We start from the raw sequence: 18,395 nt of genomic DNA on the forward strand, positions 1-18,395 counted from the left end.
CCCCTGTTTAAACTCGATAGGAACCACGAGATCCTTGTCACAACTCAGAGGAACCCTAGCCTTAACTCGAGATGAGGCATATTCCCCTATAGTGACTCAAGAGGAATCCTGAGGTGCCCCTCTCAACTCTAAATGATGGATGATTTCCCTGAGGCAACACGAGAGGTTCCATGAGGTCCCCAAAGCAACTCAAGATGAAACACAAAGTTCCAGTCACAACTCAAGAAAAAGCACTAGATTACCCCCTCAACGTGAGATGAGGGTTGATTCCCCTGTTTTGACTCAAAAGGAATTTCGAGTTCCCTCTCCAAACTTGAAAGGAGGCTTGACTCCCTTTCTGCAACTGCAGAGGTTCCTTGAGTTTGCCACTGCAACTCAAGAAGAACCGTGTATTCCCCACCTCATCTCAAGATGAGGGCTGATTCCCCTGCTTTGACTCGAGAGTAGTCCCGACCTTCCCCTCATGCCTCAGGAGGAGGACTGTCTCCCCTATTGTAACTCGAGGAGACTGTTAAAGTTCCTGCCTCAATTTGAAAAAACACAGAGTTCCCCCTCAACTTCAGATAAGGCCTGATTCCCCTGCAGCGACTAGAATGGAATCCCGAATTTCCCCTCACAACACAAAAGGAGCTCTGACTCCCATGTTGCACCTCTACAAAAAGCATGAGTTCCCCGCCTCAACTTGACAGGACTGAAACCCTTTTACAACCTGAGAGGAAAGTGGAGTTTCATGCCTCGCAAGTGGAGGAACCCTGGGTTTCACACCTCAAATTGAGGTGACACCCAATTTGCCTGCAGTGACTCAAGATCAATCCTGAGGTGCCCCTCAAAACTCGAAAGGAAGTCAGACTTCCCTGAGGCAACAAGAGAGGTTCTCTGAGGTCATAGTTGCAACTCAAGAGGAAACCTGAGCTTCCCACCACAACCCAGGAAACACCACGAGATTCGCCCCTCAATGCATAATGAGTCCCTTTTCCCTTGCAGTGATTCGAGACCAATCCCAAGTTCTCTCTCACAACTCGAAAGGAGGCTTGACTCCCTTTATGAAACTCCAGAAGTTCCCCAAAATATCCATCACAATTCGAGAGGAACCCTGATGTTCCCACTGGAACTCTAGAAGAGCCCCGTATTTCCCACCTCATCTCCAGATGAGGGCCAATTTTCCTGCTTTCACTCAAGAGGAATCCTGACATTCTCCTTGGACCTCAAGAGGAGGCCCGTCTCAACTTTTGCAATTCCAAAGGAACCACGAGGTTCCTGCCGTTAGTTGAAAGGACACCAAGTTCCCCCTCAACTCGAGATAAGGTCTGATTCCCCTTCAGCCACTTGAATGGAACCCTGAGTTTCCCCTCACAACACCAACAGAGGTCTGACTCCACTGTTTCACCTTTGGAAAAATCCCGAGTTATACACCTGAACTCGACTGGAGGACAAACACCCCTTTTACAAGTAGAGAGGAAAGCAGAGTTCCATGCCTCACATGAGAAGAGGCCTGACTCCCCTGTTGAAACTCGAAAGGAACTCTGAGGTCCCTGTCAAAACTGGAGAGGGAACCTGAATTTCCAGCCTCACCCTGAGATGAGGCCCTATTTCCATGCAGCGACTGGAGAAGAATACAAAGGTGGCCCTGGCAACTGAAAAGGAGGCCTAATTTCCTGAGGAAACATGAGAAGTTCCCTGGGGACCACGTCACAACTCGAGATGAACCCAGAGCTTTCCACTACAACTCGGGAAAAAACAGGAGATTCGCCCCTCAACGCAAGACGAGGCCCTTTTCCCTGGAAGTGCCTCGAGAGCAATCCCAAGTTCCCTCTTGAAACACAAAAGGAGGCCTGACTCCCTTTATGCAACTCAAGAGGTTCCCCGAGATACCTGTCGCAACTCAAGAGGAAACCGCGTTTCCCATAACAACTAGAGAAGAGCCCCGAGTTCCTCACCTCATCTCGAGATGAGGGCCGATTCCCTGCTTCGACTCGAGAGGAATCCTAACTTTCCCCTAGCACCTCAAGAGGAAGTCTGTCTCACCTATTGAAACTTCAGAGGAACCCCGTGGTTCCTGCCACAAGTCAAAAGGACCCTTCAGTTCAGTTCAGTTCAGTCGCTAAGTTGTGTCCGACTCTTTGCGACTCCATGAATCGCAGCACACCAGGCATCCCTGTCCATCATCAACTTCCGGAGTTCACTCAGACTCACGTCCATCGAGTCAGTGATGCCATCCAGCCACCTCGTCCTCTGTCGTCCCCTTCTCCTCCTGCCCCCAATCCCTCTCAGCATCAGAGTCTTTTCCAATGAGTCAACTCTTCTCATGAGTTGGCCAAAGTACTGGAGTTTCAGTTTTAGCATCATTCCTTCCAAAGAAATCCCAGGGTTGATCTCCTTCAGAATGGACTGATTGGATCTCCTTATAGTCCAAGGGACTCTCAAGAGTCTTCTCCAACACCACAGTTCAAATTTGAACATTTGAATATGCTATCCTGATGAAGGTGAAAGTGGAGAGTGAAAAAGTTGGCTTAAAGCTCAACATTCAGAAAATGAAGTTCATGGCATCCGGTACCATCATTTCATGGGAAATAGATGGGGAAACGGTGGAAACAGTGTCAGACTTTATATTTCTGGGCTCCAAAATCACTGCAGATGGTGATTGCAGCCATGAAATTAAAAGACGCTTACTCCATGGAAGGAAAGTTATGACCAACATAGATAGCATATTCAAAAGCAGAGACATTACTTTGCCAACAAAGGTTCGTCTAGTCAAGGCTATGGTTTTACCTGTGGTCATATATGGATGTGAGAGTTGGACTGTGAAGAAGGCTGAGCGCTGAAGAGTTGGTGCTTTTGAACTGTGGTGTTGGAGAAGACTCTTGAGAGTCCCTTGGACTGCAAGGAGATCCAACCAGTCCATTCTAAAGAGATCAGCCCTGGGATTTCTTTGGAAGGAATGATGCTAAAGCTGAAACTCCAGTACTTTGTCCACCTTATGCGAAGAGTTGACTCATTGGAAAATACCCTGATGCTGGTAGGGATTGGGGGCAGGAGGAGAAGGGGATGACAGAGGATGAGATGGCTGGATGGCATCACTGACTCCATGGGCGTGGGTCTGGGCAAACTCCGGGAGTTGGTGATGGACAGGGACGCCTGGCGGGCTGTGATTCATGGGGTTGCAAAGAGTCGGACACGACTGAGCAACTGATCTGATCTGATCTGATAGGTATCCACACCTATATGTGTACCTATATATTTATATGGGGCTTCCAAGGTGGCTCTAGTGATAAAAAATCTGCCTGCCAATGCAGGAGACATAAGAGACACAGGTTCAATACCTGAGTCAGAAAGATTCCCTGGAGAGGGCATGGCAATCCACCCCCGTATTCTTGTCTGAAGAACCCCATGGACAGGGGATATTTATCTATCTCGATATTTATGTCTAGGTAATGGCAACCCACTCCAGTGTTCTTGCCTGGAGAATCCCAGGGGCTGGGAAGCCTGATGGGCTGCCATCTATGGGGTTGGACAGAGTCAGACACGAGTGATATGATTTAGCAGCATGCCATCTATAACATTATGGTGTTTCAGCTTTAGCACTCCTGAGTTTTTGGCTGATAAGGGGTGTTATGAGATGTTTAGAAACATAACTGACCATTGACCATTTTATGCAACTACCACTCACCTTCCAGTTGCAATAACCAATATGTCTTTCAGATGTTGGCAATTGTTATTTGCTTAGTAAAATAACTAGTGAATATTTCAGACTCTGTCTCTATCTTTATTTATGCATATTATTATACATAGGATGTGGGATTTTTAAAAATATCCTATTTGGGAAAGTTAGGATGTATTTTCCTTATACAAGCTTCACATATGAAAAATCTACCAGGTGATAATACATAAAATCTGCTTATTATGCTTGATATCTACACCCAGAATACGTATCCTGATAAACATGCGTGAAACCACAAAATCTAACTGTGCCAAATGAATTCATCCTCATGGGAATCACAGACTGCCCTCAGCTGCAGGCTCCATTGTTTGGGCTCTTCCTCATCATCTACATAATCTCAGTGGTGGGTAACTTGGGCATGGTCATCCTCACTAAGGTGGACTCCAGGCTACAGACACCCATGTATTTCTTTCTCATACACCTGGCTCTTGCTGATCTTGGCTATTCAACAGGTGTAGGACCCAAAATGTTGGCAAATTTTATATTGGGTCAAAATTCAATCTCTTATTATTTATGCCCCACACAGCTGGCTTTCTTAATCATGTTCATTATAAGTGAACTTTTTATTCTGGCAGAAATGTCCTATGACCACTTTGTGGCCATCTGTAAACCCTTGCTTTACATAGTCATCATGCCACAAAGGGTGTGTCGGATACTGGTGGCAATCCCCTACCTCTATAGTGCATCCGTGTCTCTTACTGTCACTGTAAAGATTTTTAACTTATCCTTCTGTGGCTACAATGTCATCAAACATTTCTACAGTGACTGTCTCCCCTTGACATTTTCACTCTGTTCAAACACACAAGAAATTGAACTGATCATTCTGATCTCCTCAGGTGTTAATATGCTTCTCTCCCTTCCAATAATTCTTATGTCTCATCTGCTCATCCTTGTAGCCATTCTTAGGATGAACTCTGCAGAAGCTAGTCACAAGTCTTTTTCTACCTGTGGATCCCACCTGACAGTAGTCACAGTGTTATTTGGGACTTTGATATTTATGCATGTGCAATCAGAGTCTAAACAATCCTTTGACACTGATAAAATGGCATCTATATTTTACACCCTTGTTATCTCCATGTTAAATCCCTTGATCTACAGTTTGAGGAACAAAGATGTAAAATATGCACTACAAAAGATGTGGAATAAGCTTTGTAACATTTCCTCTTAAAGCCTACATACAATATGATTCCTATCACTTAGATTCTGGGCTTCAAACATTTTTTATGAGTCTAAATGGAATAGCAAGTACAAATAAGTTCAATGTACTTTTAGAGATTGCTTTTTATGTGCCAGTAACACTTCAATGTGCTGTACTTACACTAGTGCACAAAGAAAGAAAAACATCTGCCTTCTTTGAGTAAGAGAAATTAATCATAAATATAATTAAGTAAATGTTATTATACAGGACAATTGATTAGGACACTACAGAGTATTCAAGCAGGTAAGGACATTGGGTATGCTGTGTGTGGGAAAGGAAGAATAGTAGATATAAAAGGTGAATTTAAATGATTATTTTCTCAACTAACAGAATAAACTTCCCCATGACTATGTGTATGTTTGAACATGTGCATCTGTGTGTGTGTGTGTGTGTGTGTGTGTAAGAATATCTATCTGTTTGAGCCTCCATACACTTCTAAGGCATATGAAAAATTAAACTTCCCTGGAAAAGGACATGGCAACTCGCTCCAGTATTCTTGCTGAAAAATTCCATGGACAGAGGAGCCTGGTGGGCTACACTCCATGGAGTCACAAAGAATTGGACATGACTGAGCACACAACACAAAAATTAAACTTTTTGTGGTTTCAGGGCAGCTCAGTGTAGCATAATGACTTGACCTCAGCAATTATCTGAACTTTCCCAGATGTTTCCATGCCGCATAGAGGAAGTTAGTGTCCTGTTCTGTTCTTATCAGTGAAGTTACTTTCATATATGAGCCCTAGAAAGCCTATTAACTCAGCACACTTTGTAATTCAGTAACCTACAAAATCAACCCGATATTTTATTTGAATCAGTTCATTCTCTGCACCAGTGAACATTCCAATTAAGATCAATTTCCTTGATTATATTTAACAATATGTACTGTGTATACCTGAAAGTTAAGACAGCAGCATTTAAATGTTTTCATCACAAAAGAAAAAGTAATATTATGGAGGTATTGTTGGTGGTGGTCAATCACTAAGATCAAGTTTTTGCAACACAATAAATTGCAGCACTCTAGGATTCACTGCCCTCCACTATATCCCATCTTTACTGTTTAGTTTCTAAGTAACACCCAACTATTTGTGATCCCATAGACTGTAGCTAGCCAAGCTACACTGTCCATGGGATTTCCCAAGCAAGAATACTGGAGTGGGTTGCCACTTCCTTTTCCAGGGGATATTGCTAACCCAGGGATCAAACCTGCGTCTCCTGAATTTGGCAGGCAGATTCTTTACACTGAGCCACCAGGGAAGCCCAGAGTTTGCTCAAATTCATGTCAATTGAGGTAGTGATGCTATCTAATCACCTTATCCTCTGCCACTCCCTTCTCCTTCTACTGACGGAGGTATTACCTCATGCTAACTTGTAAGCATGCTGCAGTGTGTAAGTGTATCAAATAACACATTGTACACCACAAACTTACACAATGCTGTAAGCCAATTATATCTCAGTGATGCAGAAAAAATAAATCTCTTGATGTCTCCCACAGTCACTTTCAATTTTGCATTTATAATTTTTGCAGATTTTTATTCCCAACCACTTCTGTTTGTTTAATGTTGTTGTTCAGTAGGTAAGTCAGTTTCAACTATTTGTGTCCCAATGAACTGCAGCATGCCAGGCTTCCCTGTCCTTTGCCATCTCCCTGAGCTTGATCAGACTCATGTCCATTGAATCAGTAATGTTAACTAACAATCTTATTATCTGCCACCTCCTTTTCCTCTTGCCCTCAATCTTTCCCAGCATCAGGGTCTTTTCCAATGAGATGGCTCTTCCCATTAGAGGGCCATGTAATGGATCTTCAGCTTCAGCATCAGTCCTTCCAATGAATACACAGGGTTGATTTCCTTTAGGATGGACTGATCTGATCTCCTTGCATTCCAAAGAGACTCTCAAGAGTCTTCTCCATTTTATTGGCATATAATTGCTGATAGTCATCTCTTATGATCCTTTGTATTTCTGTGTTGTCTGTTGTGATCTCATTTTCATTTCTAATTTTGTTGATTTTTCTCCCTTTGTTTCTTGATGAGTCTGGTTAATGGTTTGTCAATTTTCTTAATCCTTTCAAATAACCAGCTTTTGGCTTTGTTGATTTTTGCTATGGTTTCCTTTGTTTCTTTTGCATTTATTTCTGCCATAATTTTTAAGATTTCTTTCCTTCTACTAACCATGGGGTTCTTCATTTCTTCCTTTTCTAGTTGCTTTAGGTATAGAGTTAGGTTATTTATTTGAGTTTTTCCTTGTTTATTGAGGTATACTTGTATTGCTATGAACTTTCCCCTTAGCATTGCTTTTACAGTGTCCCATAGGTTTTGGGTTGTTGTGTTTTCATTTTCATTCATTTCTATGCATATTTTGATTTCTTTTTTGATTTCTTCTGTGATTTATTGGTTATTCAGCAGCGTGTTGTTCAGCCTCCATATGTTGAAATTTTTAATATTTTTTCTCCTGTAATTGAGATCTAATTTTACTGCATTGTGGTCAGAAAAGATGCTTGGAATGATTTCAATTTTTTTGACTTTACCAAGGCTAGATTTATGGCCCAGGATGTGATCTATCCTGGAGAAGCTTCCATGTGCGCTTGAGAAAAAGGTGAAATTCATTGTTTTTGGGTGAAATGTCCTATAGATATCAATTAGGTCTAACTGGTCTATTGTATCATTTAAAGTTTCTGTTTCCTTGTTAATTTTCTGTTTAGTTGATTTATCCATAGGTGTGAGTGGGGTATTAAAGTCTCCCACTATTATTGTGTTATTGTTAATTTCCCCTTTCATACTTGTTAGCATTTGTCTTACATATTGCTTTGCTCCTATGTTGGGTGCATATATATTTATAATTGTTATATCTTCTTGGATTGATCCTTTGATCATTATGTAGTGTTCTTCTTTGTCTCTTTTTACAGCCTTTATTTTAAAGTCTATTTTATCTGATATGAGTATTTCTACTCCTGCTTTCTTTTGATCTCTATTTGCATGGAATATCTTTTTCCATCCCTTCACGTTCAGTCTGTATGTGTCCCCTGTTTTGAGGTAGATCTCTTATAGACAACAAAATAAAAAGATCATATACCATGACCAAGTGTGCTTTATCCCAGGGATGTAAAGATTCTTCAATATCCACAAATCAGTCAATGCAGTACACCACATTAACAAATTGAAAAATAAAAGCCATATGATTATCTCAATAGGTGCAGAGAAAGCCTTTGATAAAATTCAACATCTATTTATGAAAAAAATTCTCCAGAATGCAGGAATAGAAGGAACATACCTCAACATGCTATGCTATGCTATGCTAAGTCACTTCAATCATGTCTGAATCCGTGTGACCCCATAGATGGCAGCCCACCAGGCTCCCCTGTGGCTGGGATTCTCCAGGCAAGAACACTGGAGTGGGTTGCCATTTCCTTCTCCAAAGCATGAAAGTGAAAAGTGAAAGTGAAGCCGCTCAGTTGTGTCCGACTCCTAGCGACCCCATGGACTGCAGCCTACCAGGCTCCTCCATCCATGGCATTTTCCAGGCAAAAGTACTGGAGTGGGGTGCCATTGCCTTCTCCAACCTCAACATAATAAAAGCTATGCATGAAAAACCTACAGCAAACATTATCCTCAATGGTGAAAAATTGAAAGCATTTCCCCTAAAGTAAGGAACAAGACAAGGGTGCCCACTCTCACCACTACTATTCAACGTAGTTTTGGAAGTTTTGGCCACAGCAATCAGAGCAGAAAAAGAAATAAAAAGAATCCAAATTGGAAAAGAAGAAGTAAAACTCTCACTGTTTTCAGATGACATGATCTTCCACATAGAAAACCCTAAATACTCCATCAGAAAATTACTAGAGTTAATCAATGAATACAGTAAAGTTGCAGGATATAAAGTCAACACACAGAAATCTCTTGCATTCCTATACACTAATAATGAGAAAATAGAAAGAGAGATTAAGGAAACAATTTCATTCACCATTGCAACGAAAAGAATAAAATACTTAGGAATATATCTACCTAAGAAACTAAAGACCTATATATATATATATATATATATATATATATATATATATAGAAAACTATAAAACACTGGTGAAAGAAATCAAAGAGGACACTAATAGATGGAGAAATATACCACGTTCATGGATCGGAAGAATCAATATAGTGAAAATGAGTATACTACCCAAAGCAGTCTATAGATTCAATGCAATCCCTATCAAGCTACCAGCGGTATTTTTCACAGAGCTAGAACAAATAATTTCACAATTTGTATGGAAATACAAAATACCTCGAATAGCCAAAGCAATCTTGAGAAAGAAGAATGGAACTGGAAGAATCAACCTGCCTGACTTCAGGCTCTACTACAAAGCCACAGTCATCAAGAGAGTATGGTACTGGCACAAAGACAGAAATATAGATCAATGGAACAAAATAGAAAGCCCAGAGATAAATCCATGTACCTATGGACACCTTATCTTTGACAAAGGAGGCAAGAATATACAATGGAGAAAAGACAATCTTTTTATCAAGTGGTGCTGGGAAAACTGGTCAACCACTTGTAAAAGAATGAAACTAGAAAACTTCCTGACACTATGAACAAAAATGAACTCAAAATGGATAAAAGATATAAACATAACAAAAGAAACAAAAGAAACTATAAGCAAGATGAAAAGACAGCCTTCAGAATGGGAGAAAATAATAGCAAATGAAGCAACTGACAAACAACTAATCTCAAAAATATACAAGCATCTCCTGCAGCTCAATTCCAGAAAATTAAACGACCCAGTCAAAAAATGGGCCAAAGAACTAAATAGACATTTCTCCAAAGAAGACATACAGATGGCTAACAAACACATGCAAAGATGCTCAACATCACTAATTATCAGATAAATGAAAATCAAAACCACAATGAGGTACCATTTCACGCCAGTCAGAATGGCTGCTAATCAAAAGTCTACAAGCAATAAATGCTGGAGAAGGTGTGGAGAAAAGGGAACCCTCTTACACTGTTGGTGGGAATGCAAACAAGTACAGCCACTATGGAGAACAGTGCGGAGATTCCTTAAAAAACTGGAAATAGAACTGCCATACGACCCAGCAATCCCACTGCTGGGCATACACATTGAGGAAACCAGGATTGAAAGACACATGTGCACCCCCAATGTTCATCGCAGCACTGTTTATAATAGCCAGGACATGGAAGCAACCTAGATGTCCATCAGCAGATGAATGGATAAGAAAGCTGTGGTACATATACACAATGGAATATTACTCAGCCATTAAGAAGAATACATTTGAATCAGTTCTAAGGAAGTGGATGAAACTGGAGCTTATTATACAGAATGAAGTAAGCCAGAAAGAAAAACACCAATACAGTATACTAACACATATATATGGAATTTAGAAAGATGGTAATGGCAACCCTATATGCGAGATAGCAAAAGAGACACAGATGTATAGAACAGTCTTTTGGACTTTGTGGGAGAGGGAGGGGGGATGATTTGGGAGAATGGCATTAAAACCTGTATAATATCATATAAGTAACGAATTGCCAGTCCAGGTTCAATGCAGGATACAAGAAGCTTGGGGCTGGTGCACTGGGATGACCCAGAGGGATGTTATGGGGATGGAGGTGGGAGAGGGGTTCAGGATGGGGAACATGTGTACACCCGTGGTGGATGCATGTTGATGTATGGCAAAACCAATACAATATTGTAAAGTAAAATAAATAAATAATAAAAATAAAAAATAGTCTTCTCCAGCACTGCAGTATGAAAGCATCAGTTCTTCAGTGCTCAGCCTTCTTTATGGTAGAACTCTCACATCTGTACCTGACTACTGGAAAATCTAAAGCTTTGACTATATGGACCTTTGTTTCATGAGGTTGTTACATTTCCTTACCTCTGTGAAGAACAAGAATATTTCTTGTTTAATATTTGTGCATCTTTACATAAGAGGCTTATTCTATATTGAATTAGGTTTGTGGTCTCTTTCATGGTGTGACTTTCCTCAATATTGGTTCATAAGAGTTTATAATATATTTTATTAAGTTCAATTTGTTCTTATAAAAAGCAAAAGAAGGTAATTCCATGATTTGTTCTATAGTATGTTTCTAGTGAAAGTGTAGTAAGATACGTATCAATTTATATAAATATTATGTCTTGTGAATTCTCCTAACCCTTCTAAATGTCCACTTTTTTTTGTTATATTTAGTATCTTAATACTCATGAAACTTTATTTACATCATAGAGTAAGCTTTTTTTTTTTCACTGTCATGGATTAAATTCTACATGTATTCAATCAAATTTAAGTTAAATAATTTATTGGAATAAGAATAATTATAAGTAGTCTTTCAAATGAGGTAAAATATAAAGAGTTTATATAGCTTATTTTTTAAATTACTAAGAAAAATATGTACTAAGTATAACCATTCCAAATATGAATATATGAACATTTTGGTTTTTGGAAAATATATGTTGGACAAACATACAGTAAAATGATGATTGCTTATTGATAGCTCTGAGAACATGGAAATGTTTAAATTAATATTTTTGGATATGTACTTTTCTAAATTATCTTCAGTGAGTAAGTGTGACTTTTATAACAGAAAAAAGTAAAATAATCTAATATCTGGATTTGATAAAAATAAACTGTGACTATATGTATCCCAATATAACATTTCTAAAATAAATCTTGCTGTATATTTTGTAGCCCCTGAAAAGATAAACCAGAAAGAGAACAAAACATGTAGAGATATATAAAGTTTGCTAATATATTTTATTCATTTTAAATGTTGTTCTTCAGTCACTAAGTCATGTCTGACTCTTGTGACCCCATGAACTGCAGCATGTCCGGCTTCCCTGTCCTTTACTATCTCCTGGAGTTTGTTCAAGCTCATGTCCATTGAGTCAGTGATGCCATCCAACTATCGCATACTCTGTAACCTCCTTCTCCTCCTGCCCTTAATCTTTTACACCATTAAGATCTTTTCCGATGAGTTGGTTCCTTGCACCAGGTGGGCAAAGTACTGGAGCTTCAACTTCAACAGCAATCTTTTCAATGAATATTCAGATTTAAATTTCTTTGTCTTTGCTGCTGCTGCTGCTAAGTCGCTTCATTCGTGTCCGACTCTGTGCGACCCCATAGATGGCAGCCTACGAGGCTTCCCCGTCCCTGGAATTCTCCAGGCAAGAACACTGCAGTGGGTTGCCATTTCCTTCTCCAATGCATGAAAGTGAAAAGTGAAAGGGAAGTTACTCAGTCGTGTCCGACTCTAGTGACCCCATGGACTGCAGCCTGCCAGGCTCCTTCATCCATGGCATTTTCCAGGCAAGAGTACTAGAGTGGGGTGCCATTGCCTTCTCTGTTGTTTGTCTTTAGTCTTCCCACATATTTTAGTTACTTGCCTACAATTGCTGCTTTTGGTTTGGCCTAGCATATAAACAATTTTGTGCTCAGTTGTTTCTGACTCTTTGTGAACCCATATGGATTAGCCCACCAGGATCTTCTGTTCAAGGAATTTTCCAGGAGAAAATACTGCAGTTAGTTATCATTTCTTACTCCGTGGGATCTTTCTCACCCAGGAACCAAACCCAATTATCTTCTGTCTTCTGCATTGGCAGGCAGATTCTGTACCACTACATCACCTGAGAAGCCCATATAAGAGCAATTAAGCCTACCCATTTCTTGGATCTTAATTAGTTTGGTGGTAACTCCCATCTACATATACAATTTACTAAATAAAACAAATTTGGTTTGGTCTTGTTAAACTTATGTCAATCTAATAATTAAGTCAGGAAAGAGCCACTAAGTGTGTAAAGAAGACATTTTTCTTTACCTTTAGCTATTTCACAGGTAATGCTGAAGAAACTGAAGTTGAATGATTCTATGAAGATCTGCAAAACTTTCTAGAACTAACACCCAATAAATATGTTCTTTTCATTATAGGGGACTGGAATGCAAAAGTAGGAAGTCAAGAAACACCTGGAGTAACAGGCAAATTTGTCCTTGGAGTACAGAATGAAGCAGAGCAAAGGCTAATAGAGTTTTGGCAAGAGAACACACTGGTCATAGCAAACACCCTCTTCCAACAAGACAAGACAAGACCTTAAACATGGACATCACCAGATGGTCAATGCCAAAATCAGATTGATTATATTCTTTGTAGCCAAAGATGGAGAAACTCTATACAGTCAGCAAAAACAAGAGCAGGAACTGACTGTGGCTCAGATCATGAATTTCTTATTTCCAAAATCAGACTTAAACTGAAGAAAGTAGGGAAAACCACTATACCATTCAGGTACGACCTAAATCAAATTCCTTACATTATACAGTAGAAGTGGGAAATAGATTCAGGGAACTAGATTTGATGGACAGTGTGTCTGAAAAACTATGGATGGAAGTTCCTGACATTGTACAAAAGACAGGGAGCAAGACGTTCTGCAAGAAAAAAGAAATGCAAAAAAGCAAAATGGCTATCTGAGGAGGCCTTACAATTAGCTATGAAAAGAAGAGAAGTGAAAAGCAAAGGAGAAAAGGGAAGAAATACCCATTTGAATGCAGAGTTGCAAAGAATAGCAAGGAGAGATAAGAAAGCTTTCCTCAGGGATCAGTGCAAAGAAATAGATGAAAACAATAGAATGGGAAAGACTAGACATCTCTTCAAGAAAATTAGAGATACCTAGGGAACATTTCTTGAGAAGGCAATGGCACCCTACTCCAGTACTCTTGCCTGGAAAATCCCATGGACGGAGGACCCTGGTGGGCTGCAGTCCATGGGCTCGCTACCAGTCGGGCATGACTGAGCAACTTCACTTTCACTTTTCATTTTCCTGCATTAGAGAAGGAAATGGCAACCCACTCCAGTGTTAGTTATTGCCTGGAGAATCCCAGAGACAGGGGAGCCTGGTGGGCTTCCGTTTATGGGGTCTCACAGAGTCGGACACAACTGAAGTGACTTAGCAGCAGCAGCAGCAGGGAACATTTCATGCAAAGATGGGCTCAGTAAAGGACAGAAATGATATGGACCTAAGAGAAACAGAAGATATTAAAGCGAGGTGGCAAGAATACACAGAAGAACTATACAAGATAGATCTTCATGATGCAGATAATCACGATGGTGTGATCACTGACCTAGAGCCAGACATCCTGGAATATGACGTCAAGTGGGCCTTACAAAGCATCACTGTGAACAAAGCTAGTGGAGGTGATAGAATTCCAGTTGAGCTATTTCAAATCCTAAAAGATGATGCTTTGAAAGTGCTACACTCAATATGCCAGGAAATTTGGAAAACACAGCAGTGGCCACAGCACTGGAAAAGGTCAGTTTTCATTTGAATCCCCAAGAAAGGCAATGCCTAAGAATGTTCAAACTACCACACAACTGCACTCATCTCACATGATAGCAAAGTAATGCTCAAAATTCTCCAAGCCAGACTTCAACAGCACTTGAACCACGAACTTCCACATGTTCAAGGTGGTTTAAGAAAGGCAGAAGAACCTGAGATCAAAGTGCCAACATCCATTTGACTATTGAAAAAGCAAGAAAGTTTCAGAAAATCATCTATTTCTGCTTTATTGACTACGCCAAAGCCTTTGACTCTGTGAATCAAAATAAACTGTGGAAAATTCCGAAAGAGATGGAAATACTAGACCCCTTGACTTGCCTCTTCAGAAATCTATATACAGGTAGGAAGCAGCAGAACTGGACATGGAACAACAGACTGGTTCCAAAACAGGAAAGGAGTAAGTCAAGGCTGTATATTGTCATCCAGTTTATTTAACTTATCGGCAGAGTACATCATTAACAAGCCTGGGCTGGATGAAGTACAAGCTGGATCAAGATTGCCAGGAGAAACATCAAGGACATCATATATGCAGATGGCTCCAGGCTTATGGCAGAAAGCGAAGAAAAACTAAGCAGCCTCTTGATGAAAGTGAAAGGGGAGAATGAAAAATCTGGCTTAAAGCTCAACATTCAGAAAACTAAGATCATGGCTTCTGGTCATATCATTTAATGGTAAATAGATGGGGAACCATTGGAAATAGTGGCTGACTTTATTTATTTATTTATTTTTTTGGGGGGGTGCTCCAAAATCACTGCAGATGGTGATTGCAGCCATGAAAGTAAAAGACACTTACTCCTTGGAAGAAAAGTTATGACCACCATAGACAGCATATTAAAAAGCAGAGACATTACTTTTCTTACAAAAGTTTATGTAGTCAAAGTTATGGTTTTTTCAGTGGTCATGTATGGATGTGAGAGTTGGACTATAAAGAAAGCTGAGCATTGAAGAATTGGTGCTTTTGAAATGTGGTGTTGGAGAAGACTCTTGAGAGTCCCTTGGACTGCAAGAAGATCCAACCAGTCCATCCTCAAGGAAATCAGTCCTGAATGTTCATTGGAAGAACTGATGTTGAAGCTAAAACACCAATAGTTTGGCCACCTGATGCAACAAACTGACTCCTTTGAAAAGACCCTGATGCTAGGAAAGATTGAAGGCAGGAGGAGAAGGGGACGACAGACGATGAGATGGCTGGATGGCATCACCGACTCAGTGGAGTTTGAGTAAACTCCAGGAATTGGTGATTGACAGGGAGGCCTGGCTTGCTGCAGTCCATGGGGTTGCAAATAGTTGGATATGACTGTGCAACTTAACTGAACTGAATTGAGCTATTTATGTATTCATTTGTTTTTTCGTGGTGGCCAAAGCCAAGAATCAGCAGAAATGCCCATCCATTTCCTGTCAAAAGAACATAGAGGAGTAAAGAAAATTTTCATCACCCAAAATTCAATCACTTCTAAGTGAAAATTCATGGTAGCTCTGATTATCATAGTAGAAAATGGAAAGAACTCACAAGTTTGTCAGTAAGTGAATATTTAAACGAATTATCCTCAATATCAAGAATATTATTCAATAACATAGGAAACAGATCATCTATACACCCAAAAGTACAAAAAATTCTCAAGGTATTTATCTTGAGAGAAAATTCAAATCCCTATTCTCTATATGACAAAGTGAAGAGATCAAAAAGATTAGTGATACCAAGGGTTGGGAATGGTGGCAGAGGAGGAAAGAGGTATGGTTGTAAAATGCAGGCACAGGGAGCATGTGATGAAACAGAGATATTTAAATGGGATAACACAGACTGGGATAACTAAAATGATAGATTATGCAGTAAAGAATAATAAAAAAGCAAAGAGGAATTTGTAAACAGCCATGTGATAGAAACTCATGATGAAATAGAAGTAACAGTAAGTAACTAATTTCTGTCCCTGAGAGATAAGTAAAAACAAATCAAGGAGGCAACACCTCATATCAGCATAATGCATTATTTTTATTTCCTAAATATAGTAAATACTGTAATAGAGCAATGTTGAAAATTTCTCCACAGTCACAAATTTGAGGAGAACCTGTGGAAATACTGATTCTTGGTTGTACATGCCCTATAGATGCAAGATTTAATCAAGGATATATATGCAAAGAAAGAAGGAGGGTGGGAGGAAGGAAGTCAGGAAGTAAGAAAAGAAAGAAAAATGTACCAGGCAATTAAAAGACAATTTCTAGGTATGTTGTTTTGCTCTCAATATTTTAGGGATAATCAACAAATTTCTTGGCATCTCCTCAGGGAGAGTCTCAAAAAGTGAAAGAAATCCATAAATTCTTCTCACTTAGCCATGTCAGAAATACAGGTGAGAGTCATGAGAGATGTTTCATTACAGGTAAAATGACAGGATATTGCATGTGATGCCTCATTTTCAATAGCAACAATGTTTCAGTGTCATATTCAAAGTTCCAGTTCAATTCAATGGCAAAGCCCAAGTAAAATGAGACCATTTCTGATACCATTTTGTTTGTTTTCCACTACTCCATAATTCCCGAGCAGGAATAGGACCTCTCTTCTTGTCTCTTCATATTAATTTGTTGAGTGTTATTCCATAAGATGACAGACAAAATGCTGAGAAGCATCTTTGAAACATCACCTTGATATTTGTTTTATATAAACAATGATATCTCTAATAGAGGGCAAAGTAGAGAGCAAATGACACTTAACAAAAGAGATGTGAATTTTGGAAATTGAGAAAATTCAGAAGCTGGGAGTATTGTCTTTCTTTTTTAACTCTTTCTGAATTCTAAGTTTTTTAGTGCTCCACATGCTTTTTTGTGACCTGCCCTTAACATAATTTAATATTTAATGATTATTTAAATAAATGTAAAAGTATAATTCTTTCCAGATCCCTTATTGAGGCAAAATGAAATTCCCATCTCACACCGAGATGTAGAAAACATTATTTTCATATTAAGAGACTTCTAAGTAGCCAGTTTTATGTAATGGTACAATGATCAACATGTTATTCATTTCAAGTGAGCTCTGACAGAATATATATAATTATCTAATGGGGTACAGCTCTACAAAAATAACAATTGGTATTCAACAAAGATGTTAAACTCTGAGAGAACTATTTGGTTTTCACAAAATGCTAAAGCATGAGATAAAAGTAAAAACACTTCAATCTTTTATTATATTTATAGGAAAATTGAAATTTGCCAAGTTTATATTTTCTCACTCTTTCATATTTACAAAACAAAGCAAGGAAACAAAAACAAGTTTCATACTACTTATTAAATATATTGAAGATATTTCTCTAAAATTATTCTCTAGTGATGCAAATTTCAATATTTCTGATATAAGAAAAGTGTATTCATTAAGGCAAGACTGGTGATTAAGTTCAGTTCAGTCGCTCAGTTATGTTCGACTCTTCGTGACCCCATGAATCGCAGCACACCAGGCCTCCCTGCCCATCACCAACTCCCGGAGTTCACAAAGACTCACATCCATCGAGTCAGTGATGCCATCCAGCCATCTCATCCTCCGTTGTCCCCTTCTCCTCCTGCCCCCAATCCCTCCCAGCATCAGAGTCTTTTCCAATGAGTCAACTCTTCACATGAGGTGGCCAAAGTACTGGAGTTTCAGCTTCAGCATCATTCCCTCCAAAGAAATCCCAGGGCTGATGTCCTTCAGAATGGACTGGTTGGATCTCCTTGCAGTCCAAGGGACTCTCAAGAGTCTTCTCCAACACCACAGTTCAAAAGCATCAATTCTTTGGCGCTCAGCCTTCTTCACAGTCCAACTCTCACATCCATACATGACCACAGGAAAAACCATAGCCTTGACTAGACAGACCTTTGTTGGCAAAGTAATGTCTCTGCTTTTGAATATGCTATCTAGGTTAGTCATAACTTTCCTTCCAAGGAGTAAGGGTCTTTTAATTTCATGGCCGCAGTCACCATCTGCAGTGATTTTGGAGCCCCCCAAAATAAAGTCTGACACTGTTTCCACTGTTTCCCCATCTATTTCCCATGAAGTGATGGGACCAGATGCCATGATTTTCATTTTCTGAATGTTGAGCTTTAAGCCAACTGTTTCACTCTCCACTTTCACTTTCATCAGGCTTAAATATGCATTTATCCTGTGATCCAGTAATTTCACCCTTAGA

General features: G+C 39.5%; 1 protein-coding gene across 1 annotated transcript; it reads left to right on the forward strand.

Moving 5' to 3' along the window:
• Window positions 1-3,941: 3,941 nt before the first annotated feature.
• On the forward strand, window positions 3,942-4,886 carry LOC113877346 (olfactory receptor 8K3-like; the record flags this gene model as incomplete). The annotated part of the gene is made up of 1 exon (XM_027517400.1): window positions 3,942-4,886. A coding segment is annotated over one exon (945 nt), but the record flags the coding sequence as incomplete, so codon positions are not given.
• Window positions 4,887-18,395: the final 13,509 nt, after the last annotated feature.

The sequence above is a fragment of the Bos indicus x Bos taurus genome, chromosome 19, assembly GCF_003369695.1.
Source record: "Bos indicus x Bos taurus breed Angus x Brahman F1 hybrid chromosome 19, Bos_hybrid_MaternalHap_v2.0, whole genome shotgun sequence".
NCBI lineage: Eukaryota > Metazoa > Chordata > Mammalia > Artiodactyla > Bovidae > Bos > Bos indicus x Bos taurus.